Source organism: Macaca thibetana, chromosome 14, assembly GCF_024542745.1.
Source record: "Macaca thibetana thibetana isolate TM-01 chromosome 14, ASM2454274v1, whole genome shotgun sequence".
In the NCBI taxonomy this organism is placed as follows: domain Eukaryota; kingdom Metazoa; phylum Chordata; class Mammalia; order Primates; family Cercopithecidae; genus Macaca; species Macaca thibetana.
In genome coordinates, this window is record NC_065591.1 from 57,693,763 (window position 1) to 57,720,408 (window position 26,646).

A 26,646-nucleotide genomic window follows, 5' to 3' on the forward strand; every position below is an offset into this window, starting at 1 on the left:
GGATGGTGGAAATGGAAAAGCTTCATTCATTCATTCTTGTTCCCTTTTAAAACACATATTGCCCCTCTTCAATGTGCCAGATGCTATGCTAAATGAAGGTGATACAAAGATGAATAAAACGTATGCCTGCCTTCAATGAGCACACAGACTGGTACAGACTGGTAGGAGAAACATGCATGTAAGTAACTAGTTACAATTCACTGTGGGCAATGCTCTGAAAGAGGAATCTCCTAACTCAACCTGCTTGCTGTGAAGGCAGTGCGTGGGGGTGGAGGATCAGCTGTCTTAGGCAACACTGAATTGTCCTAAATTTTAAGCTGGATATTTAAAATTATAAATGCAATATATCCACTTGGCGAACTTATCAATAGGACAGAGGGATAGAAATGAAAAAACAGTTTCTCTGCTCTACCTCCAATGTAATTACTTAATGGTATCCAGTGTTAACAGTTCCTTTAATATTCTAAAAACACTTAGGTATAAACAAGTATCAATACACACAAAACACACACACACACACACACACACACACACACACACTTTTCTACATAAATGAAATCATACAGTTTTGCACCTTTTCTCTTTTTACACTTAAGAAGTATTTCCATGATAAGAATACATGGACACATAGAGGGGAACAACACACATTGCGGCTTATTGGAGGACGGTGGGAGGAGGGAGAGGATCAGGAAAAATAACTAATGAATACTAGGCTTAGTACCTGGGTGATGAAATAATCTGTACAACAACCCCCGTGACACAAATTTACCTATGTAACAAAACTGCACATCCTGTACAGGTACCCCTGAACTTAAAATGAAAGTTAAAGAAGTATTTCCAAAGCAGTTCATAGAAATCCATGATATTTTCATAACTGTATCATAATTTATTAATAAGTTCTGTCTTAATGGATATTTAAATGTTTACGATTTTCTTTTTTTCCCTCTATCTCAAATAAAGCTTGCGTTCATATGTCTAAGCATGTATGTGGATTAAAGATAAACCACTAGGTCAGGCATAGTGGCTCAAGCCTGTAATCCCAGTACTTTGAGAGGCCAAGGTGGGTGGATCACGAGGTCAAGAGATCGAGACCATCCTGACCAACATGGTGAAACCCCGTCTCTACTAAAAAAAAAAAAAAAAAAAAAAAATATTAGCTGGGTGTGGTGATGCGTGCCTGTAACCCCAGCTACTCGGGAGGCTCAGGCCTGAGAATCGCTTGAACCCAGGAGACAGGTTGCAGTGAGCTGAGATCATGCCACTGCACTTCAGCCTGGTGACACAGCGAGACTCCATCTCAAAAGAAAAAAAAAAAAAAGACAGAAAAAGATAAACCACTTGAAGTGAAGTTTGGGTCAAAATGTATATATTCATTTTACTTTTTTGATGGTGATTGACAAATTGACCTCCAAATAAATTTCACCAAGTCAAACTCCCTTCTAACAATATTGTGCAAGAATACTGATTTTCCCATACTTTTATCCAAAGTTTTATTAAGTTTTAAGCCTTTGCCACTGTGATAGTGGATATTAGTAACTCCTGTAGTTTTGTGTGTTTTTATGAGTAGGGGTTAGCATTTTTCAAACAATTATTTGCATGTATATTTTTTTCCCTATAAACTGTCAGTTCATTTCCTTTGTGAATTTTTCTATTAGGTTGATTGATTTTCTAGAACATTTTATTTCTAGGAGGCCTTCGTTTATGAAGGAAACCAGCTCTTTGTCTGATACATGTATTGCAAATTACTATTCAGTTTGTCAGTTGTCCCTTAACATGGGTATGATAATTACTTTGTATGCTATGCAGTGAGTTTTGCGTTGATTTCAAATTTATCAATCCTTTTCCTTTTGAATTCTGATCTTTGCAATATGGTTAAATGAAACATCTTCAATTTAAAATTATTTAAAAAATTATCTCCTGTTTTAGTCCAGAGACTGACTTCATTTCAATTTTATATTACAAACTTTGATTTTCCTGGAAATTTAATTTTGATATAAGGAATGAGGCAATCAACACAGTTATGCCTCAAATAAAGACAGGAATACACTCTGAGAAATGCATTGTTCAGTGATTCTGTCATCGTGTAAACATCATAGAGTGTACTTATACAAACTGAAATGATATAGCCTACTATGCACCTGGGCTATATGGCATAGCTTACTGCTCCTAGGCTGCAAACCTGTACAGCATGTACTGTGCTGAATATAGTAGGCAATTGTAACACAATGTTATTTGTGTATCTAATCATATCTAAACAAAGAAAAGGTACAGTAAAATACAGTAAAATAATATTATGAGATCACCATTGTAAGCCGTCTGTTGTGGATTGAAATGTCATTATGTACTGCATGACTGTATTTTTACTTATTTCTTCAATGGCTAGCCAGGTGTTCTAATGCAACTTATTGGTGAAATTGTTTTCCTGCTGGTTTTGTTGATTTAAAACTCCAGACTTATCCTATACTAATACTAAAACATCTTGAAGTACTTGGGTCAATTTATGATTTCTTTTTTTGTAGTCTTTTCTAGAACCAAGACAACACATTTAAATTAAATAGTTATATAATTCATTTTACTATCTAGTAGCAATTTTTCTGGCCATTCTCAGGTGTACATTTTCCAGATGCAGTCTAACATTATTTTATCAAGTTCCAAAAAAATCCTGTTTGTACTTGGAATGCTATTGCATTAAATTGATTTGTCAGTTTAAGGGAAAATTGACATTTTTACAACTGAATCTTCTTTTCTTAACTGTGGTATTTATTTTATTGATTAAATAATTTCCTAAATAGAGTTTTATTTAAACTTTACAGATATACATCCTATGTATTTCTTTAAATTCTAGTCACAGGTATTTTATCTTTTTGTTACTATTGCAAATTAAATCTTAAAAAAGTTTTTTTGTGGTCTATTTAAGTATTATTTGCATACAGCAAAACTACTGATTTTTTTATAAATTAATTTTATAACTCTCTTCCTTACAATACTTTCCTATCATTTAAAAATAGTTTTCTGGTTGATTCTCTTGGGTTTCTTAACTACACAATCGTACATTATGAAAGGATGTGAATTTCATTTCCCATTTCTCTAACATATTTTTGTTTCTTTTTCTTCTCTACTTGTATTGGTTAGTACTTCCAGAGCAATGTTAATATATAGTAACAGTGGTGGCAATTTTTACCTTTTAACCTCTTGAAGGATGCTTCAGAAGTATAAGGACATTCTCAGGCATTCTAGACAGAGGGAATAGCCTGTGCAAAGTTACTGAGGTTTGAGGAAGTCCAGGCGTTAAAAACTCCAAATATTTGCTATGGTTAGAAAGCAGGCTTCCTAGGAGCAAAGCTGCCTTTGGCATTGGCAGGGCCCAGGGCAAGAATAATAAATGAAGACCCACATACAATATGCCTAAATATTTAAAAGTTAAAAATCAAGATAACAAATTACTAAAATACATTTTATCCTCCCTCCTTAACAAGTATACTTATATAATATCTGGAAGGCAGAGTTCTTGGGATCCTTGGAATCACAGGCTGGAAGGCAGTTTTGTGAGGAGGACTCATTGCTAGCTCACATGACTGCAGTTGCACAGACACGCGAGCAAGCATGTATAAGCTCTGTTTACACTCCTGCAAGTGGCCATCCCTTGGCCACCCATAAGGCCTAGTTGTGAGAACATGAGCAGCATGGTTTACCCATACAAGGACGATTTGGTAAAGAGACACTTATGGACTCTGGGAATAAGTTGGAAGCCTTTTGAGCAAGGAACCTTAAGGTCTCATTACTAGGAAGATGGTCTAGAAGGGGTGGATACCAGGGACTGGAAGGACACATCCATTTGGCATCATAGATGCCTTGCCCCATGGAATGTAGTGCAGTAGTAAGAAGCCCAGAATGGCTCTGAAGAATGGGGCCAAGGCAGGGTCCCTATTGTTTGGATCAAAAGGTGCTACTGCTTGTGAGTTAGTGATAAGAAACATGGCTGGAAATGTGTATCTGGGCTAGATAACAGAAGGCCTGGTATCCCTCTATAAGGAGTTCAGTCTGTATACTGCAGAGAGTCGGCAGCCTTCAAATTGAACTGAGCTGGCCATTGGAAGATGGAAATAACCTCAAAATGTGAAGGGTGGATTAAAGGAGCGTCTTGGGTACAGAGGACAATTGAGCAAGGAGTTCAGCTAGAGCAGCCCAGAGCATGCACTGGTGACTGTGGGCTTCCTTTTGGGTGAGAGAAAATGCCTATGGAAGAGATTCATGGTGGATAAACTACATGTGAAAAGTTTTGGATGTCAGGGGGATGCAATAACTAGTTCGGTAGTGAGCATGGACCCATTGAACACTTGAGCAGTAGAATTGACTTGACCAGCATTCAGCTTTCATAGAGGTGGTCTGGCAGTATGCGTGGATGGTGTGAAAGAAGAGAGCCATCAGCAGGGACACCGGCTGTGACATTTTCCATGTCAGACAGGATCAGGGTTTGAACTAGGGAATCATGGCACAAATGAAGAAAGGAGATAGGCACAAGAAGTATCTCAAAGACAGAGTTTGTGTCACTTGGCAATTGACTGAGACTCTAAGTTTTCAAGTCTGGGAGACCAGAATAATGATAATGTAAGACTTAACAGTTTAGTATAATTTTACCCCTTACTTCTTTCCTAAGGAGATCTGACACAATTTAAACACACACACGCACAAATACACACAAGCACTCCTACCACAATTACTATCGTAGAATTCAAAAGTAGAAGACATAATTGAGAGAAAAGAGGAAGCAAATTTCCCCACTATATTTAATAACATTGCTATGTTGTTACTTCGAATATGTTCAACATAGTAAGTCTAGGCTAGGAGTGGAGTAGGAGAAAATAGCGTTGAATTCAGCTGGAAGGATGGACAAAGGTTCATTGCACAGTCAAAGCCAGGATCCTGGTTCAGGAGCCATGGATATACAGATGATGGAATGAAGGGTGGGAACCAATGAGATCATTCAGGGAGAGAGAATAGTGACAGCAAGAGATCAGAGATAGACCTTAGGGTAAAATTTATCTTTAATGGGTGGGGCAAGGAGTCAGCAGGGAAGAAAAGGTGCCCTAAGATATGTAACAAGTAGTAAGGAACCTTGGAAATAAGAGCATTTCTGACACTCCTGGCTTATGGTAGATGTAACCTGTTTTGTTGTGATCTTATCTCTCTCAATCATAGCCTAACACAAAACCAAACCTCTTCAGGCATTGCACTTAGACAGTCTTACCCATTAAAATATTTGCTTGTAAGTTTTTTGTTGTTTTGAATTCTGTGCCGTCTAAAGGTAGCAAAACATTCTTTTGGATTCATTTCTAGAAGTGACCAAGTCTTCCATGTGCATTCGAACAGTTACCAATTCAAACTGAGACATGGAAAGGTTTAGTAACTCTGGAAGAGTCTAAAAAGCCAGTGTGGAGATTCTAGCTTTAACAGCTCTTGCCTGGCAGAAGATATATATATATTTTTTACTCTGTTAGCTATTATTGATGTGATTTCATATTTGCCTCTAAAGTTTCTAAGACATGGTTAACACATTCTAATTTGGAGGTTTTAAAAAATTTCCATTCCATTAGCTAAATATTTATATATCATTTTATCCTATGAAAATGTTATTTTGCATTCCAAGGAACTTCTAATTGAGTTAATTTTTAAGTTTAAGGATTACTAATAATATCAAGACTATTAGTTTTTAGAATATAACTAGACCTGATGATAAATTCCAGGAAAAACAAAATAGTAAATCTCTAATTATAAATATTTGACTTGTAATTTTCTACTTAAGAGAAAATTTGTGGTCTGCTTTTTAAAAAATGCTGAGATTTATTCCATTATTCCAGTATTTTTTGTATTTTGCTGGCAATAGACACATTCTTTATTATTTGCACATTCCTCATCAAATCTGTAATTATGCACCGTTTCTGTTATCAATAAAACAAAAGAATCAGGAAAAAAAATGCTGAGATTTAATTACTGTCAAACTTAATGAATCCAAATAATGAGTAGTTATCTGAAAACTTTCAATATGCCAAGATTCATTCTGTTTTACATATATTATTTTATTTAGTACATAATTATTATTTTCATTATTTTCTTAAGGAGGAAACTAAGACATGGAAATGCTCAGTAGTTTGTCAAATTCCCAAAATAGATGAGCCAGGATTTGAAACCAGGTAGGCTGATTCCAGAGCCCTCTGCCTAAACTATCTCTCCATTTATGATTTCTCAGTGTTCCAGAGCCCTCTGCCTAAACTATCTTCTCCATTTATGATTTTTCATAATTTTGTTTTGCCTATTTCTTTCTTGCAAGATTAGACTCCTGTGAGGAAATTTTAGGCATATTGGAATGAGTTCAGTAACACTTCCTCTTAATTTGTTCTGGCACATTTACAATTTATTGTGTTTAACCAGTATGTTCAACATTTGACAACTCAGTGCTGTTTCCTTCCTTACCTTTACTCTTCATGGGGAAACAATTCAAACAACTTGGTGGAAGAACCTAAGAAATATTCTTAACTCTTAAAAAGTGAAAGAACATAAACTCCTTTGAGAATCTGATGAAAGCTAAGTACCTGTCCCTAGGAAGATTTCACTTACATAAAATTTGGCTTGTGATTTCAGAGGCTTCCTATGTTTGTCAGGTCACTGCTGCGGTTTCCTCATAGAATAATGCGCTAGTTTTAAAAATAAATCCCAGATTTCCAAGTAAGAGCCAACCAATATTTCCCCATTTCATCTCTGGTGGAAACAAAGCACACCTGTCCCAAAGCCCTGCCCTCTTCACAGTTCTGGAGCTGAAACCCTTCTCTAGGCTGCCTTGTGGCTTTAGCCATGACAGCCTTAGAAGTAAATGCAACTTACCAAGTGCCTGTCAGACAATTAGTCGGGATTCCCAGTGTTCTAGAAGCATCCATTTAGTGCATTTCCAGTCAGACAAACAGGCTTCTTCGTATCTGCCTGGAGGCCTTGGTTTCTGTTCTCCGCAGAAACTGTACTTATAAAATGTAATGAGTCTGTTATCTCTTGTGATTCCAGAACTTCATGGGTACCAAGGGAACAGTTTATACAGAGTTTCTCTGAGATACATTACATTTTATTTAAATCACCCTTGGGAATTAAAATCCCTAAATCATCCCCATAACTAATGATGACTCAGGTCATGATGCTTTGGTACCTGTTCTCAGGATGACTCCCACGTTCAGAACCTTGGGTGTGATGCTAGGAGACAGCCATCCTCCCTTTCCCATGACATCTACAGTGGGTGGCCTTAAAGTTGTGGCTGTAAATGTTTTATGGGGGGCTAGCTAAGATTACGCAAAGATTGTATGACTAGGATGCACATATAGGACATTTTTGCTTGCACAGAAAAGATGATCTTGGTTAGCATATTTATCCCAAAAGATAATGTAAGAGAAAAGTAGTGTTCATTTCTCCTACTGTTGTGTATTTCCCATCAAATCAAATTAAGGAGTCAGAGACTGAATGTTCTAATGGTCCTGTAGACCTCCTCCCCTTTCTCCCTTCTCCATTTCTCTCTGGATTGAAACTGGGGCAATCCATGCCTCCTGGTGTGGTTAGGGTCAGTTTCTCAATGCAGCTGCCCTTTTTCTCATGGCCACTGGGGAAAAAAAGATTAGAACCTGGTTGTCTAGGTCATTAGTTGTAGTGATTCAGCACAGCCATTAAAGTGCAAGGACACTGTCTGCAACCTTGGCATTTAAGTCAAGGCAGAGTTGAAGTCAAGAGCATTCTCAAATTAGAAAGTGCGTTTTCTCTCCCTCAGCATTCCTGGAGTTCATTAATTCACACCAAAGAGGAGGAAACTGGAAAAAAAATACAATTGGGTCAGACCTGGAGGTTTGGTTTTAGTGGTCTTTCTTAGTCAACTTTGCCAATTTCAGTAACTTGTAGAAGGTAAATCTGTGACTTTTCATTCTGGTGAGGGGGGAGAATATCTAGGTTATATCTAGTGGAGAGTGCAATGTAAGTTTGATTTGCTAATTGAAGAACTCCATGATTTTGCAAATGCTGTAGTTGCTCACCACCAGGTTACCTTAACAATAAGCCATAGGACATCTGTTTCCAGTCCCTAGGACTGTGTGCCTATCTTGAGTAGTGACCAAAGGGGCCAGAGTTAGGGATAGAATCAGAGAGCCAGCTGAACTACTGCCATTTATGTCACATTTCATCACTATCATTTCACTGTCTAGTCCCAGTACAAATGGTAATGTACTTTTTAGCAAGAATTGGTTTTTCTATGGAATTCTTATTGCATGATGAGCCAATTCTAGGAATTGAATATCTGGGGTGAAATCCAGCCAGGCCTTCTAAAGACTGGGTTTGCAGAAAGCACAGGACCTTGCGGATTTTGTCTGGGTGAATGCCCGGAAGGGAGGAGATGAAGGGATCAACTGACACCGTGTGTCTCACAGAGCTAAGGAAGACTGACTTCGGCACTTTTGAACCAGCATTTACACTATGCCACCCTATTGCTCACAAATCTGAGAAAGAGAAATTCTAAGTTCAGGGGTGTTAGTCATCAGCGAGATTCTAAAGAGGGGGAAGGTGTTTTTAAGGATCTGCTTGGTCATGATAATTTTTTTTTTTTTTTTTTTTTGAGACAGAGTCTCACTCTGTCCCAGGCTGGAGTGCAGTGGCGTGATCTCAGCTCACTGCAAGCTCCACCGCCCGGGTTCACGCCATTCTTCTGCCTTAGCCTCCCCAGTAGCTGGGACTACAGGCACCCACCACCATGCCTAGCTAATTTTTTGTATTTTTGGTAAAGACAGGGTTTCACCGTAGTCTCGATCTCCTGACCTCTTAATCTGCCCGCCTCAGCCTCCCAAAGTGCTGGGATTACAGGCGTGAGCCACCACGCCTGGCCTTGGTCATGAGATTTCATTCTAGTTTTGGGGAAGGACTCCTGTTAAAGGAAGGTGCATATATGATTCATGCATTCAACTGGGGATACACTTTGAGAAAGAGCATTCTCTAGATTGTAAGAATCTTGGTAATATTCATTCTTGAAGGTAATGACCAGTAGGTGCTAGGGACAGAATTCAAATCCACTGATACTTTGTTTTACCACTACTAGGAATTCATGTTGGGTTGATGATTCTTCCATAGCACCATGGGTGGGTGGGTGCTCTGAATTATCCTGTGTGCCCTGGAGTAGCTGAAGTGCTGCTGCATTTGGTTTGAGGCTTAGATTTCCCTTGATGAAATGTTTCCCTATTAATACAGTATGGAGTCGGTTAAGCTCTGAGGAATGTCCACCTATAATTCTGTCTTACTCTTAACGAAATTTAAACAGGGTTAGACGAAGTGCTGGTACTATCCTGGAGTGGGAAATTTCAACCTTCAGAGTAAAGGAAGGCTTTTTCACTCCTGCATTTACTTTCTTTGTATCTAATTTAACAGGCTGGAAGAAGTGCTGGTACTATCCTGGAGTGGGAAATTTCAACCTTCAGGGTAAAGGAAGGCTTTTTCAGTCCCGCATTGACTTTCTTTGTATTTGTGAGCCATGTGTATGTTGTGACATCCCATAGAACAGCTTAGTTGTCTGGCCCAGGAAAGTCTCTGCTCTTTATGACCTGAGAAAAGACACTCTAGGCTGTGATTACATTATGACTAACACAGCTTAAATGCCCAATTGTTTGCATCCATCAGATTTATTTGAATGACACAACATATCGACCTACAGGACTTATTCAATAACATGTGCTATAACAGAAAAATATTTTTCCAGAAAATGATTCACATAGTACTTATAAAATTTTTAATAGTACAATTGACTTGTGTTGTTTTCCTTCAGAGAGGAAAGTCCATGGGTGAGACTAACTCAGAATTTTTACTGCATGAGCTCAAAATAAACAGGTGTTGTGTGATGTAAGAAATGAATGTCATCTGTATTCCCCACCCACATGCTCCATAGAGTATGTAAGAGAAAAAAGAAATGGCATGAAGAAAATTTTTATTTGAGAAAAAAACAACCAACCACTCAGCAAAATCTTAAAATATGGACTGTTTCTTTTGTTTTATACAGAACATTTTGGTTTTTTGCATTTGATATTTTTGAAATTCATGTTACCTCAATTTCCAAGACCAGATGACACCAAACAGATTGGGCTTCAGTTTCAGCTTAATTAACAGCAGAGGCTTTAATATGCTTCCCTTTGATGCACATTCAATAGTCTTTTTATTTGGACCATCTCTGGGAAATTCCTTCCCTCAGAATGCCTTGAAGTGTATGAAGGGGGTTCAGCATGATTATGGCTGTGGTTACCTGGTACAATTTAGGACAAGACTTGAGCCAGTTTGTTTTGTAATCTCAGAGAATAAGGTTGGATAGACTCAGGATTGAGAGGTGGAAGACATGGCTGCAAAAAACTTCAGAGGGGAGAATCCTTGGGGCTAAAGCCAGGATGGATACCTGAAGGATGAAGATAGTCCTCAAAGCACTGGTGATCTTTAAGGCAACACCAGTAAAAAAATCTGGCAGTCTTTTGAGCAAAACCCTAACAGGTAAGAGTTAGAGTCTGAGGAACTGTGTAAGACTAGAGACAGACGATTGTCCAGTCAGCACGCAGAAGCAGAGAGACTGCCATTGTGTGTGTCCTTGAACTCAAGTGAGGCTGGGCCAGCAGGTCACTTTGAACTTCTACAGTCACTATGACTGTGTGTAGCTCACAGAGTGTCTGATGGACCTGGATTGCTCATAGGATACTCTGGCCAGGAAACGGTGATCCTTGGCAAGTGGGACATGTAAGAAATAAATCTGGATAAAGGTGCCCATCATGACATTGGTTGCTCTCTGTAAAATGAGACTGTGCAGTATATTGTGGGAATGGCAGCAGCCCATACAGACTGAAATGTGCATGGAAAAAGAGAAATTCCAACCAAATTGGAGTGTCAGGATTGGCTCCTGCTTCCATATGAGGATGAGGACATTTAATATTAAGAAAGATTTGGAAAGAGACCTTTGATGCTCTTGATTTTTGGGGAACACATGGAGGCACTTTGGTCTGGTATACTGAATCTCTGCAGTCGTTTTGTTCCTCGAAATTTTTTCTTCTGGGGAAAAGATAAAATATTCACAGGCATTGAGGAAGACAATGAATAAACAGTGGGATTGAGATTAGATGTAAATAGCTTTCCCCCAGCACATTTTGGTGTTAGTTCTGCAAACATAACTCCAAAGTTGTATTACTTCATTCATGCCTACAAAGAACATTAAACATGGTTTTTAAAAAATTGACATTGCTCCTGTCTCACCCCAAGCCATTTAAAAATCTTTTTCTCTTATCCCTTCCTTGATTTACACCACTGTAGGCCTGCATTCTGACAATATTCCATCTTACATCTGAGCCTGATTTTAGCCATTAATTTCCCTTTTTATATTTATATTTTGCTTAATTTTATTTTTTATATATCAGTTTATTTTTTTCAACCTTTAGATTTAGGGGGGACATGTGCAGGTTTATTACCTGGGAATGAAAATATCTAGGTGAAAAGGTAATCTAGGAAAATGTTCAGTGGAAGGACTTCTGATGATACATCATGGCTTGATATTTTTATTTTAGAATATAGTAATATGCCACTGGCATGGGGCACTATGGACTTCATATGATTTACAGCATGAAGATAAGACAAATGTATGATAAGATTATAAGATGCTGTTATTTGACTGGTATTCCAGGTGTGTCATCCTCCCACACAGATGTCCAAAGAGCTGACAGAACATTCATTGCTACACTTACACCCTTATACCCTTTTCTTTCCTGCTCTTTCAAATATGACATTAAGTGAAAATGTCCTTTACTGATCAATCAAATACCTAGAACTATAGCATTAATTAACTAATTCATGCTTCAAAGCTGTTGTTACCTACTAGGGTGTCTATAATTATTTCTAGCCATGCTATTTTCAGAATTATTTAAACTTTTTCACAAGTGCATGTAGTTGAATAAGAAGACCTATTTCCTTTAGTCTATGCACTTACTTTATGCCTAATTTGACATTTTACATTCTTTCTTTTCATATTTTATATTGTTTTGCTTTTTAAATTGCACATTATTAATCTTTGAATGCTCTTCCCCCAAGTATTTAATTTGCAAGTGTACACACTTAAAACACAATTTGTATGTAACTTGGAAAAAATGGAAATATGCATCTCCTTAATTATTATTGAACTTAGTTCAGAAAAGCAATTTGATAAAACAGGACATGAAGATGAAGATAATTTTCTTTAGCATTTTACTATAAAATAATATAGTAAAAGATTTTGATATCTTTTTGGCCAGGAGTTATTTCTACAGAGACAATTTTTAATGCAAGGTTAAAAATGCCTTCTTTCGTCTTATTCTCACTCTTCTTAGTTTCGCTATTTATGTCAGATTCTGTTTGCTTGAAAGCCGGATCCCGGCCATTCATTGAACCTTTCTGAACTCTCACTTGGTTAACATGTACACATTTGCACAGACTGATCTAAGAGATTATTTTCAAGCCTGTTATTGGTTTCTGAATGAAACCTGACCAAATGGTCACTGTCAGTGGTGGGGCAAACTATAGATTCAGACAGTACTCACCAGTCATCCACAAAGTAGTTAGTAGGGATTTTAGAAATTTTATTTAAAAATGCCGGTTTTGTTCAATTTCAGAGAGCCAGGTAGTTTCAAGCCCCAAAGGGGGAAATGGTGTATTTCTTAGTATTTGTAATTGCTATTTGAATATACATACATATATATACACACACACATATATATATATGTATGAGAATTAATGACATCCCCTGTTGCTCTAATGCCCCATTATCTGGGGATGTGCTGTGACTTACAGATGTATCAGCTTGAGCTGCTAGGGAAGCAGGGGCTGGCAGAGATGTTGTCTCACCTATGAGTCCTCTGGGGCTTTGTCTTCAATTCTGCACCTCATCTTCCGTTCCAAACACAGTGGATGTGAACCCCTGGACTAGTCTTTAGACTCAATGGCGTCTCTAAAATTGACTATGAGCAGAGGTTACCCTGTTCCCTGAAGAGTCATTAAACTGTGAGCCAACTAATCCAAACCCAAAGTCTAATTTCAGGTAACCAACTTTCAGATCAAAGGGATGTAATTGTACTAATGAGCTATAAAATGTATTTGCTTATGATTACAATAAATCAGTTCTGGCTTCAGATCAGAGTCAGTGTGCTAGTAGAACTGAATAATAATGATAATAAAAATAAGATTATTTAGCTCATTTTCCTGAAGAAAGCAATATTCCTTTGACTTGCCATGTTGGCTGGGATGAGTAGATCCAGCGGCCTCCATTTGAACCTTCCAATATAATAGCTCGAGATTCCCTGGATCCAGGAGCCAATATTGGGGTAATTTTGGTAGTTGATGACCAAACCTATTCCGATTCTAAATCTGGTTGATATTGGGCTTACAATAAGGTGAAAATAGGTCAAAATTCCACTCACATCCGGATTCTTATAAGCTTTCTCTACGATTGGCAGACTGGACAACAGCGGACTTCTGGACCTCCAAAAATTAGTGCAGCTCAAAGTCAGGTGTAATAACTCGTGAAAGGTCTGGGTATTTCCCTTTCTCATTAATAATTACCTTTAAATAGCCTCAAAATCATTTGGAATGGATGAAGAATGAGAGTATATATGTGTATCCGAATATGTATGTGATGTTACTGTAAGAATTTTTTCTCAATTTACAAAATATTTCTTTAAGATACTCTAGATCTCTGAATTGATTCAGGTCTGAGAATTGTGTGAGGAGCTTTCACTACATTTCATGGTATTTCAAATCAGTTTCCTTTCTTGCTCTCTGTCCCTAGAATGTATTGAATCATACATATCAAGTAGCACCTTACTGGGTTGTCCAGCAATGATTTTAAGGCCATTATATTTAATTAGCCACCTCTAAAGTTCCCTATAGGTCAGACATTTTTGTATACTGTTATGATTGCCCTATCGACCTTGGTGTTATACTTTTAGCACACATATGATCTCTGTCACTTTGGAGTTTTGGTATCATTATTGAAATTGATCTCATTTAGATTTGCTATTCATCTCTTACATCTCAGAGCTACACAAAATATCTATTTCAGTACTTCTTAATAATAGTTATGCTTCTTTACCAATGAGTTCAATGTCATGGAGTAGAAGATGCTCCTGAGATCTTCTTGGAAGATGCATACATGGGCTACATACATGGAATGCACATGATAAAACCAGCTCAACATACCACATCTTCCCAAACTTTCAATTGTCTCTTTTGGAAACACCAAGGAATTTCTTCTGGCCTTCATTTTACTCAGGCAACTGTTCAGTGTACGTTTTAATCAACCAACTAAATAAGTAATTAGAACCATGTCCATATGTTCTAGCTAGCTGCTATGGACGGAATGTATGCTTCCCCCCCAAATCTGTATGTCAGAAAATCTAATTGCCAATATGATGGTATTAACATGTGGGTTCCTTGGGAGGTGATTATATCATGAAGGTGGAGCCTTGATGAATATGTCAGTGCTCTTATGAAAAAGGCCCCAGAGAGCTTCTGTCAGCTTTTATTTAGATTCAGGAGGTATATGTGCAGGTTTGCAACATGGGTATATTGTTTGATTTTGAGGTTTGGGGTACACATGATCCTATCACCCAAGTAGTGAGCATAGTAAGGAATAGGTAATTTTTCAGCCCTTTCTCCACTCTCTCTCCTCCCCCTCAGTAGTCCTCAGTGTCTATTGCTCCCATCTTGATGTCCATGTGTACCCAATGCTTAGCTACCACTTATAAGTGAGAACATGTGATATTTGGTCTACTGTTCCTGTGCTAATTTGCTTAGGATAATGGCCTCTAGCTGCACCCATGTTGCTGCAAAGGATTGATTTTATTTTATTTATTTTTTATTTTTAAAGTAATATTAATCTATTTGGGGTGTTGGTGTCTTTTTTTATTATCATATTTTAAGTTCTAGAGTACATGTGCACGACATGCAGGTTTGTTACATAGGTATACATGTGCCATATTGGTTTGCTGTACCCATTAACTCGTCATTGACATTAGGTATATCTCCTAATGCTATCCCTCCTCCAGCCCCCTAGCCTACAACAGGCCCGGGTGTGTGATGTTCCCTACCTCACTGTGTCCAAGTGTTCTCATTGTTCAATTCCCTCCTATGAGTGAGAACCTGTGGTGTTTGGTTTTCTGTCCTTGTGATAGCTTGCTCAGCATGATGGTTTCCAGCTTCATCCATGTCCCTGCAAAGGACATGAACTCATCCTTTTTTATGGCTGCATAGTATTCCATGGTGTATATGTGCCGCATTTTCTTTCTTTTTTTTTTTTAATTTTGGGGTGAACCTCCATACTATTTTTCATAATGGCTGTATGAGTTTACATTCCCACGAATAGCATACAAGAGTTTCCCTTTCTCCACAGTCATGTCATTTTTTTTTGTCATTTTAATAACAATCATTCTAACTGGACTGAGATTATATCTCATAGTGGCTTTGATTTATATTTCCCTAATTATTAGTAATGTTGAGCATTTTTTAATATACTTGTAGGCCATTTGTATGTCTTCTTTTGTGAAATGTCTATCCGTATGTTTTGATCTTTTTTTAATTATACTTTATGTTCTAGAGTACATGTGCACAACGTGTAGGTTTGTTACCTATGCATACATGTGCCATGTTGGTGTGCTGCACCCATTAACTCGTCATTTACATTAGGTATATCTCCTAATGCTATCCCTCCCTGCTGCCCCCAACCCACAACAGGCCCTGGTGTGTGATGTTCCCCTTCCTGTGTCCAAGTGTTCTCATTGTTCAATTCCCACCTATGAGTGAGAACATGCAGTGTTTGGTTTTCTGTTCTTGCGATAGTTTGCTGAGAATGATGGTTTCCAGCTGCATCCATGTCCCTACAAAGGACATGAACTCATCTTTTTTTATGATGTGCTGCATTTTCTTAATCCAGTCTATCACTGATGGACATTTGGGTTGGTTCCAAGTCTTTGCTATTGTGAATAGTGCCGCAATAAACATATGTGTGCGTGTGTCTTTATAGTAGCATGATTTATAATCCTTTCGGTATATACCCAGTAATGGGATCGCTGGGTCAAATGGTATTTCTAATTCTAGATCGTTGAGGAATTGCCACACTGTCTTCCACAATGGTTGAACTAATTGATACTTCCACCAACAGTGTAAAAGTGTTCCTATTTCTCCATATCCTCTCCAGCATCTGTTGTTTCCTGATTTTTTTTAACGATTGCCATTCTAACTGGTGTGAGATGGTATCTCATTGTGGTTTTGATGTGCATTTCTCTGATGACCAGTGTTGATGAGCATTTTTTCACGTGTCTGTTGGCTACATAAATGTCTTCTTTGGAGAAGCGTCTGTTCATATCCTTTGCCAACTTTTTGATGGGGTTGTTTGTTTTTTTCCTGTAAATTTGTTTAAGTTTTTTGTAGATTCTGGATATTAGTCAGATGTGTAGATTGCAAAGATTTTCTCCCATTCTGTACGTTGCCTGTTCACTCTGATGGTAGTTTCTTTTGCTGTGCAGAAGCTCTTTAGTTTAATTAGATCCCATTTGTCTATTTTGGCTTTTGTTGCCATTGCTTTCGGTGTTTTAGTCATGAAGTCTTTGCTCATGCCTATGTCCTGAATGGTATTGGCTAGGTTTTCTTCTAGGGTTTTTATGGTTTTAGTTCTAACATTTAAGTCTTTAATCCATCTTGAATTAATGTGATTTTATTTTTTAATGGCTGCATAACAGTCCATGGTGTATATGTACTATATTTTCTTTATGCAGTCCACTATTGACAAGCATCTAAGTTGATTCTGTGTCTTTGCTGTTGTGAATAGTGCAGTTATGAACATATGAGTGCATGTGTGGTAGAATGGTTTATTTTCTTTTGAGTATATATCCAGCAATGGGATTATGGGTAAAATGATAGTTCTAAGTTCTTTGAGAAATTTCCAAACTGCTTTCCACAGGGGCTGAACTAATTTACATTCGCACCAACAGTGTATAAGTATTACCTTTTCTCTATAGCCTAACCAGCACTTGATATATTTTTAACTTTTTAATAGTAGCCATTCTCACTGATGTGAGATGGTATCTCATACTATAATGCTACAGTAACGAAAATGCATGGTACGGGTACAAAAATAGACACATTGACCAATGGAACAAAATAGAGAACCCAGAAATAAAGAACAATGGGGAAAGGACAGACTATTTAATCAATGGTGCTGGGAAAACTGGGTAACAATATGCAGAAGAATCAACTCAATCCCTACTTCTCACCACATACAAAAATTAACTTAAGGCGGAGTAAAGACTTAAATGTAAGACTTCAAACTATAGCAATCGTACAAGAAAACCTACAAAATATTCTTCTGGTTTTTGGCCTAGGTAAAGAATTTATGACTAAGACCTCAAAAGTAAATGCAGCACCCCCAAAATTGACAACTGGGACCTAATTAAATTAAAGAGCTTCTACAGAGCCAAATAAACTATCAGCAAGGTAAATAGACAACCTACAGAATGGGAGAAATATTTACTAGCCATGTATCTGACAAAGGACTAATATCCAGAGTCTATAAGGAATTTTTAAAAATCTGGAAGCAAAAAGCAAATAACTCTATTAGAAAGTTGGAAAAAGACATGAACAGACAGTTCTCAAAAGAAGACATGAGTGGCCAGCAAACACATGCAAAAATGCACAACATCACTAATCATTAGAGAAATGCAAATTAAAACCACAATGAGATATTATCTCACACTAGTCAAAATGGCTATTATAAAAATGTTTTTAAAAAGCAGATGTTAGCAAGGTCGCAGAGAGAAAGGAATGCTATTGTTGGGAATGTAAATTAATTAATTCAGCTCCTGTGGAAACCAGTTTGGAGACTTCTCAAAGAACTAAAGATAGAATTACCATTTGACCTAGCAATCCTGTTACTGGGTACACAGTAATCTGTTCTCACATTTTAATACATTGAGTAAACAACAACAGGCTGTACCTTCAACACTTTGTTTGTAAATCTGCTTATCTAAATATCTAAGTTCATCACTTATAAGTTGTGCTTTCCACATAACTGCAGGTCATAATTAAGCTAGACTTTCTGTCACTATCTAACAAGGATCACTTTTTCTCTAGTTTCAAAACAGCATGTTCCTTATTTCTGTTTGAGCCCTCACCCAGCCAAGTGAGCTAAAACACATGACCCAACTCTATGCTTTCTACAAGAAAGTCACTTCAAATATAATAATATAGGCAAGTTGAAAGAAAAATAATGGGTCAGGTGTGGTGGCTCACACTTGTAATCCTAGCACTTTGGGAAGCCAAGGCAGGTGGATCAGGAGGCCAGGAGTTTGAGACCAGCCTGGCCAACATTGTAAAACCCTGTCTCTACTAAAAATACAAAAATTAGCTGGGCATGGTGGCAGGCGCCTGTAATCCCAGCTACTTGGGAGGCTGAGGCAAAAGAATCACTTGAACTCGAGAGGTGGAATTTGCAGTGAGCCGAGATTGCACCACTGCACTCCAGCCTGGGCGACAGAGTGAGACTCCATCTCAAAAACAAAAAAACAAAACCCAAAAAAGAAAGTAAAATAATGAAAAAGACATAGTATGTAAATATTAATCAAAAGAAAAGCAGTGGCTGTATTAATATTGAATAACGTAGACTTCAGAGCAAATAAAATTACTGGAGGTAGAGAGGGATATTAAATAAAATAATAAAATTCTTGAAATTATGAAAATGTAGAAGCAGAGAACATATTAGAGGATTCCTGAAGTTAAGGAAGGCATGGGGATGGGACAGAGGTTGTTGTGGCTATGAAAGAGTAATGTGAGGGGTCATTATGTTCATAGAAATGTTCTGTATCTTGACTGTATCACTGCCAATATCCTCATTGTGATATTATACTACAGTTTTTCAAAATGCTTTTCATTGGAAGAAATTGGGTAGAGGGCATATAAGATATCTCTGTATTATTTACATTTCTTAAAACTGCATGTAAATCTACAATAATCTCAAAGTAAAAAGTTTAATTAAAAAATAAAGGTAGTGTCATCTAGAAACATACAGAAAACATAAGCACTTATTTTTTCCCAGAAGAATTTTTATTTTGAAGAGAAATTATTCTGGTACACTGTACTCTTGCTTATTCCTATAAATCTCAAATAGTTACAGTGGTTTTAGCAGTTCATCAAAAAGTTTTATTAAAAAATTCTAATGCATACTAAAAATAAATAAATTTACAGATGTTTTTAGACTTTTTTTTTCAGATGAGGTCTTGCTTAGTTGCCCAGGTTGGAGTACAGTGGTGCAATTCTAGCTCACTGCAGCCTCAAACTCCTGACTTCAATCCATCTTCCCATTTCTGCCTCCTGAGTAGTTGAGACTACAGGCATGAGCCATGACACCTGGCTAATTTTATTTGTATTTATTTATATTTTTTGTAGAGATGGGGTCTTGTTATGTTGCCCAAGTTTGTCTTGAACTCTTGGCCTCAAACAATTCTCCCACCTTGGCCTTCCAAAGTGCTGGGATTACAAGTGTGAGTCACCATGCCCAGCAGCAACACATATTATTATGAGCATACATACCTGTAATTTGCATTGTCTTGATGAATTTTCAGTGAAATTTTTATAAACAAGTAGTGTACTCAAGAGGCTATATCCCAAAGGACCCCAAATCTCATAAATATCACCTTCCTATACAGTAACAACTCTTTGGAATTTGTCATTATTGTTGATGTACATTCATCCGCAGGTAATAATTTCCCTTTTCTATTGATACAGGAATGTTTGTTTCTCATTTCTGTATTAGAAGTTAAGGTATAGTTTTTTAAAGGAAATAATCATTTGTTGAACATCCACTTATTTCTATGATCGATACTTGGTATTATCATGTACATCATCTTATTCAACACAAGAATCATGTGAAGTATTTTTTTAAACAAATAACGTAATGAAGAGTTGAACAGTTTATGTAAAATTTCCAAGATTCCATAGATTGCTGGTGACAAAGCTGAATCTAATCCCAGGGCCGTATGTTTCCAAAGCTCATGGCATTTCTGTCCAACACATCGCTTCCATGCTGTAATAGCACGTATAACTGACTCTGAATTTCTGTTATACACATCTATCTTTTCTAAAATTTTAAACATTCATTCATTCTTGGGTCCATGCCACTTAATAAAGTCCTGTACAAAGATAAGGAAGATAGGACTTTAGAGTTCAAACATGTAATTGCATGGTGTTCCTAACAGCATACTATTGATCAGTTAATTCACACATAAAATTATTCAGGCATCTCAGTTCAGAATAAAAGTGTGAAAATAATGTGGCTGGATGAGCACATGACTTTGATGCCAGTGTGTGTGTGCATATGCATGTAGTGTGTGTATGTGTGTGAGAGAAAAAGAGAAAGATGAGTGCATGTGTGTGAGAGAGTTCAGTCTGCTTTATACCAAATTCTTTAAAGAAAAATACATTATTCTTTAATTTTGGTTGATCTTTAAAAAGAGAATTATGGCAACTTTTGTGATTGCTATTGTTGAGGAGCAATAAAGAATGGAAGTTTCCAAGACTAAATAAACCTTATATTAAATGATGTAGGAAAACATTGAATTATCTTAATTTTCTTCCATAGAAGAAGATATAATTGATAAAAATGGAATTAAATTGTTGACATGTGAAATAAAAATTCCCTCTTTTATCTTATCAGCTATAGCACCTCTTTTGGTTTCCTCTGTATGGTCTGCCTTTCATCTTCCTCTGCCTTTCATTCATTCCTCTCTACTTTAAAAAAATACTTTTGCTTCTCTTTTTTCTTAATTCTAATAGCGACATCAGTTGGATACTTAAGATACATAGGAGCAAAGAGCAAAGTGTTTGCAGACTCCAGAGTGAAAGTAATCTATTGAGAAATTTAAAGCATTGTCTTCGTATGGATGTGTATAGACTGTAGTGGATTAATTTACTATGCTGAATCCTAGAATATCAGCATTGATTTTAAAATGTCTCAGCTTCACATTAGCTCAGGCAGACCTGTGATTCCTGAATCTCTTTCATAGTGCTCTCACCAATTTGCAGCCCATTCCAATTGGGCACAATTGTGACTGCTTGATGGTTCTCCCATGTACTGAGCAGTTATTTTGTATATCCTCAGACGTCTAAAAATTGAGCACTAGAGTAGTAAAAAAAAAAAAAAAAAAAAAGATAAAAGTTAATTTCCTTCAGGAGCCATTTCTTGCCCAAGATAAATTGTTTATGTTCCTTCATTCACTTTAAGACTCTGTATCTTCTGCTTCTCTTTACTCATATTCCCACCCAATCAACATGGAATTTCTGTATCAGCAACCCTAGTTTTGTAGCAGCCACTGCAACATTCTTCCCCATTTTGCTGATGCCCTTTGGTGCATATTGGTCTTTCTATGCTGTAATCCCAACTTCTATTACCAATTCAGTTTACTTTTTCATAAAGTCATGATACCTTACAAATACAGACACAATTATATTTTCAAATTTTTTTTCATATTTATGACAAAGTACACTTTTTATTTTTATGGTAATTTCTCTCTCCTTCATAAAAATTAACTTCTCCTTTTGAAAATTTTCCCTCAACTCTCCATGTTCAGTTTAAACATTTTATATAATATCTGTTCATCTTCATTCTTCCCTGTCCTAGTAAGATGTTCTCTATTTCTAGCCAATTTTTCAAAACCCTATATGAAATAACAGCATAGGTGGAGATCAAAGTCTTCACAGACCATATGTAATATTCAAGATGCATACTCCATAAAGGTAACCATGACTAGCAATGGCAATTTTGGATCTACGTGAACTTACCACTGCAGTAATCTCAGAAATGACTATCACCGGAATCTAGTTTTTTTTTTTTAACTCCAGGATCTTTGACCCTTTTATTTTACCTACTAGTTTTTCTCATTGGTTTTAAATTCTTCAATAGGGATGACTTTTCCTAGGGTGAGATACTGGGATTGCCTCAAAACTGTTAAGTCACTCCAGGTCAGCTGAGTTGCTTGCCTATTCCCCCTTCCTCACAATCTTCACAACTTTGGGATTAGTTTTCACTCTCCCTTCTGCTCTTTCAGCAAAGAAAATCCTAGTGAAATCTGACTCCTCATCTATCAGGCACTCAGAACTGTTCAGCTGAAAACAAAAGCACAACTCCCTAGGTACTGGGCACTGAAGGAGACTATCACCTGCCTCACAGAATTGTCATTATCTCTCAGCTGCATCTTTATGTGAATTACTGCACTGCAAAATTACCCTTTCAAGAGTAAATGTATTATTTATATATTAGCATAATTTTAAAACCTTTTTTTTAAACATGTAATGAACCAAATATACTTTCTGATAGTCTATAGTCTTCTTTAGAAATTATAGAAAAGATGTATAATATGTGAAATAAAGATAGTAAATGAATTAGAAGTAGTCCAGGGATATGGTTCTTCATTTTAGCTCAGTTTCCAGAAAGGCATTTGATCTGAAGTTAGTTACTTAACTTTTTTAGAGCTTAGTTTATAATTTTATAAAATGGGAGAAATGGAGTGGATTATTTCTATGACCTTTTTTTTTGAGACAGAGTCTCGCTCTGTCGCCCAGGCTGGAGTGCAGTGGCCGGATCTCAGCTCACTACGACCTCCGCCTCCCGGGTTTACGCCATTCTCCTGTCTCAGCCTCCCGAGTAGCTGGGACTACAGGCACCCGCCACCTCGCCTGGCTAGTTTTTTGTATTTTTTAGTAGAGACGGGGTTTCACCGTGTTAGCCAGGATGGTCTGCATCTCCTGACCTCGTGATCCGCCTGTCTCGGCCTCCCAAAATGCTGGGATTACAGGCTTGAGCCACCGCACCCGGCCCCTAGGACCTTTTTGAAGCTGGGCATCCTGTAAGAAAGCTCTCCTGCTTTTCTTGCTTTTTCATGATTTTTCTCAAGCAAGTTGGTATGGAGGAAGGCTTTCCAGAAGCTGACCTACATACAGATGCATGTTTTATCAGACAGCAACTATTAAGATAGGGCTGGATATTTGTGTGCTGTAGAAGGCCGGAATCTTCTGTTAGCAACCTAGCCCCAGCTTATGCAGCGTCTTGGGCACAAGTTGTGTCTTTGGAGCCTTCTAGGAGTAACCTGATCATGTCTTCTCCAGATTGGCTCACTATCATGAATCAGTTAGCTTGATCCTGAGATAATCAGGAGCTAGCTCATCTCCTCTTTCAAACCTCAGTCTTGTTCTGTTTACTTGACTGTAAGGTGAGTGCATTACTTCACCTTCTGCCTCCGTCCAGACTTCCTGGACATTTGGTGTACTTTCCCTCAACTGTGAGATCTCTGGGTAGGGACCACAGCCCATTGTTGAGTTAAGTGACCTCTTCTTGGTCCTATGGATTAGCATGCAGCTAATGTGTTTGACCTCTGTTTGGAATTCAGAATTCTTAATGACTACACATCTTTGATACAAGAGATGATACCTCAAACATCCTTTTGAACAGCCGCTCTTTTCCATGAGTCTTGGTCTGTTCTGACATTTATGTCTCCCTTCAATCATGTCTTTGACCTAAGAGGATTGAGTTACTGGATTCTTTATGTATTCTAGTGGCCATCTCTGAGATGTGCTCACAGAACGCCTAAATTAAACATCTAATACAAGTTGAGTGTGTTAAGTTAAAAAAAAAAAAAAAGATTTTTCTGAGTATTCCTGACCTTACATCAGTGAACATTTATGTTTTTAAGTCTTACATGAGATATTGTGTGTGAAAGCATTTTCTTCCCAAATTTACATGAGTACCTACATTGTTATATATTTTTATTAAATAGATATTGTAAAAATAAATGTGCAATTATAGCATTTAATCCCATTATAATACTCATTTGTTTTTCTTTCAGTGGGCACTATTCCCAATATAGATGGGCACTGGAAACAACACCGCTATGGTAGAGTTTACTCTTTTGGGGTTATCTGAGCATACCGCACTATGTGCTATTTTATTTCTTGTGTTTCTGAGAATTTATGTTGTCACCTTAATGGGTAATATCAGCATAATCATGTTGATCAGAAGAAGTCATCATCTTCATACACCCATGTACCTTTTCCTCTGCCATTTGGCCTTCGTAGACATTGGGTACTCCTCATCAGTCACACCTATCATGCTCATGAGCTTCCTAAGGAAAGAAACCTCTCTCCCTGTTGCTGGTTGTGTGGCCCAGCTCTGTTCTGTACTGATGTTTGGTACAGCTGAATGCTTCCTGCTGGCTGTCATGGCCTATGATCGCTATGTGGCCATCTGCTCGCCCCTGCTCTACTCTACCCGCATGTCCCCCAGAGGCTGCATCATCTTAGTGGGCATGTCCTACCTGGGTGGATGTATGAATGCTTGGAAATTCATTGGCTGCTTATAAAGACTGTCTTTCTGTGGGCCAAATAAAGTCAATCACTTTTTCTGTGACTATTCACCACTTTTGAAGCTTGCTTGTTCCCATGATTTTACTGTTGAAATAATTCCAGCTATCTCTTCTGGATCTATCGTTGTGGCCACTGTGTGTGTCATAGCCATCTCCTACATCTATATCCTCATCACCATCCTGAAGATGCACTCCACCGAGGGCCGCCACAAGGCCTTCTCCACCTGCACCTCCCACCTCACTGCAGTCACTCTGTTCTATGGGACCATTACCTTCATTTATGTGATGCCCAAGTCCAGCTACTCAACTGACCAGAACAAGGTGGTGTCTGTGTTCTACACGGTAGTGATTCCCATATTGAACCCCCTGATCTGCAGCCTCAGGAACAAGGAGATTAAGGGGGCTCTGAAGAGGGAGCTTAGAATAAAAATATTTCCTTGATGAAACTAGTTTGAAGAATTTGATATATTAATATTCTATATATAATAATAATAAGACACTGAGTGTTTGTGGTCAAAATATATCTGTCCATAGACCATCACCCAGTGTGGAGCTTTTTAGTCAATCATGAGGGTAGATTTTCAGATAGAATAGGAAATTGGAAGTCCATCTTGCTTTACCTTTAATAAAATTGAATTACATTTATAATTGAGAATGCAAATAATTTCACATGAAAAAATGCTTTATCTGTTGAAAACCCTTTAAAAATTTTATTCTGATTTTTTCAAGAGTTGTTTTCTGCGATAAGTTAAGGCATACCTTTAAATCTTCAGACCCCGGTGTGTGATGTTCCCCTTAATGGGTGCAGCTCACCAACGTGGCACATGTTTACATATGTAACAAACCTGCACGTTGTGCACATGTACCCTAGAACATAAAGTATAACAAAAAATAAAAAAAGAAAGAAAACGTTGGAAAAAAAAACCCTTCAGACTGTGGCCATTTTCAACATCAGCTTATCCTGAGATACATGCCTGATAACTATAGTTGTTACTGAGTACATTGTGCGAGAAAATGACAAAGGAACCATAGTAACATTGCTGGAGATGTTCTTCTTCCAGAAAGGTTGCCTGCTGAGAATGAGCTTGGTAGACCCACAACAATCTGGTCTGTGTTTCTATTCTCTGTCTCCAGCATGGTTATAGGGGTCCCAGAGAAGAACCTGTTAGATGCCCCTGACTAGCCTATGAATTTATCTGTCAGATCAAAACAAGTGACTTCTGTGTGAACGAGAAGGGTTTCTGAACTCCTTAGAGACTGAGTGGAAAAAAAATCAGGCAATAACTTCCCAGAGGAGAATCTAGCTTATAGTGTGACATTGTGGCTCTGAGGAACAACCTTTCAGAGTGACTCATTCATGGTCAGATCCTCATCCTACTCAGGAAACTCAAGGGGACTAGACTGCCTCTCCCCTGAAATTATGTCTGCCCCTGGAGAGGCTTAATCAACCTCTGTATGCTGACCACTACCAGATTCATTTCTCTTTCCTGTCCCCTCTTTAGTGTTTCAGACAACAATCCCAACATTCTGTCAATAGAACCATAGTGTATCAATCATTTCATTCATATATTTTTTATTTTGTACATTCAAAAACTATATTTGAGGCCAGGCACAGTGGCTCATGCCTGTAGTCCCAGAACTTTGGGAGGCCAAGGCAGCCGGATCACCTGAGGTCGGGAGTTCAAGACCAGCCTGACCAACATGGAGAAACCCTGTCTCTACTAATGATACAAAAAAAAAAAAAAAAAAAAAAAAAAAAATTAGCAGTGCGTGGCAACGGGCGCCTATAATCCCAGTACTCAGGAGGCTGAGGCACAAGAATTGCTTGAACCTGGGAGGCGGAGGTTGTGGTGAGCCAAGATGGCTCCATTGCACTCCAGCCTGGGCAACAAGAGCAAAACTGTCTCAGAAATAAATAAATAAATAAATAAATAAATAAATAAAATCATATTTGATGATTCGTATTTTATTTTTTAAAATTTTTTTTGAGATGGAGTCTAGCTCTGTCACCCAGGCTGGAGTGCAGGGGCGTGATCTCAGCTCACTGCAAGCTCTGCCTGCTGGTTCATGCCATTTTCCTGCCTCAGCCTTCCGAATAGCTGGGACTACAGGCGTACGCCACTGTGCCCAGCTAATTTTTTATATTTTTTAGTAGAGACAAGGTGTCACATGTTAGCCAGGA

The 26,646-nt window shown here is 37.8% G+C and overlaps 2 protein-coding genes across 2 annotated transcripts in view; one reads left to right on the forward strand and one right to left on the reverse strand.

Annotated features, from left to right (window-relative positions):
- The window catches only part of RPL27A (ribosomal protein L27a), a 1,008,958-nt gene that overhangs the window by 875,217 nt on the left and 107,095 nt on the right, over nucleotides 1-26,646 (reverse strand). The window lies entirely within an intron of this gene.
- On the forward strand, nucleotides 23,970-24,905 carry LOC126936463 (olfactory receptor 5P3-like). The gene is given in 1 exon segment (XM_050759245.1): nucleotides 23,970-24,905. A coding segment is annotated over 1 exon segment (936 nt).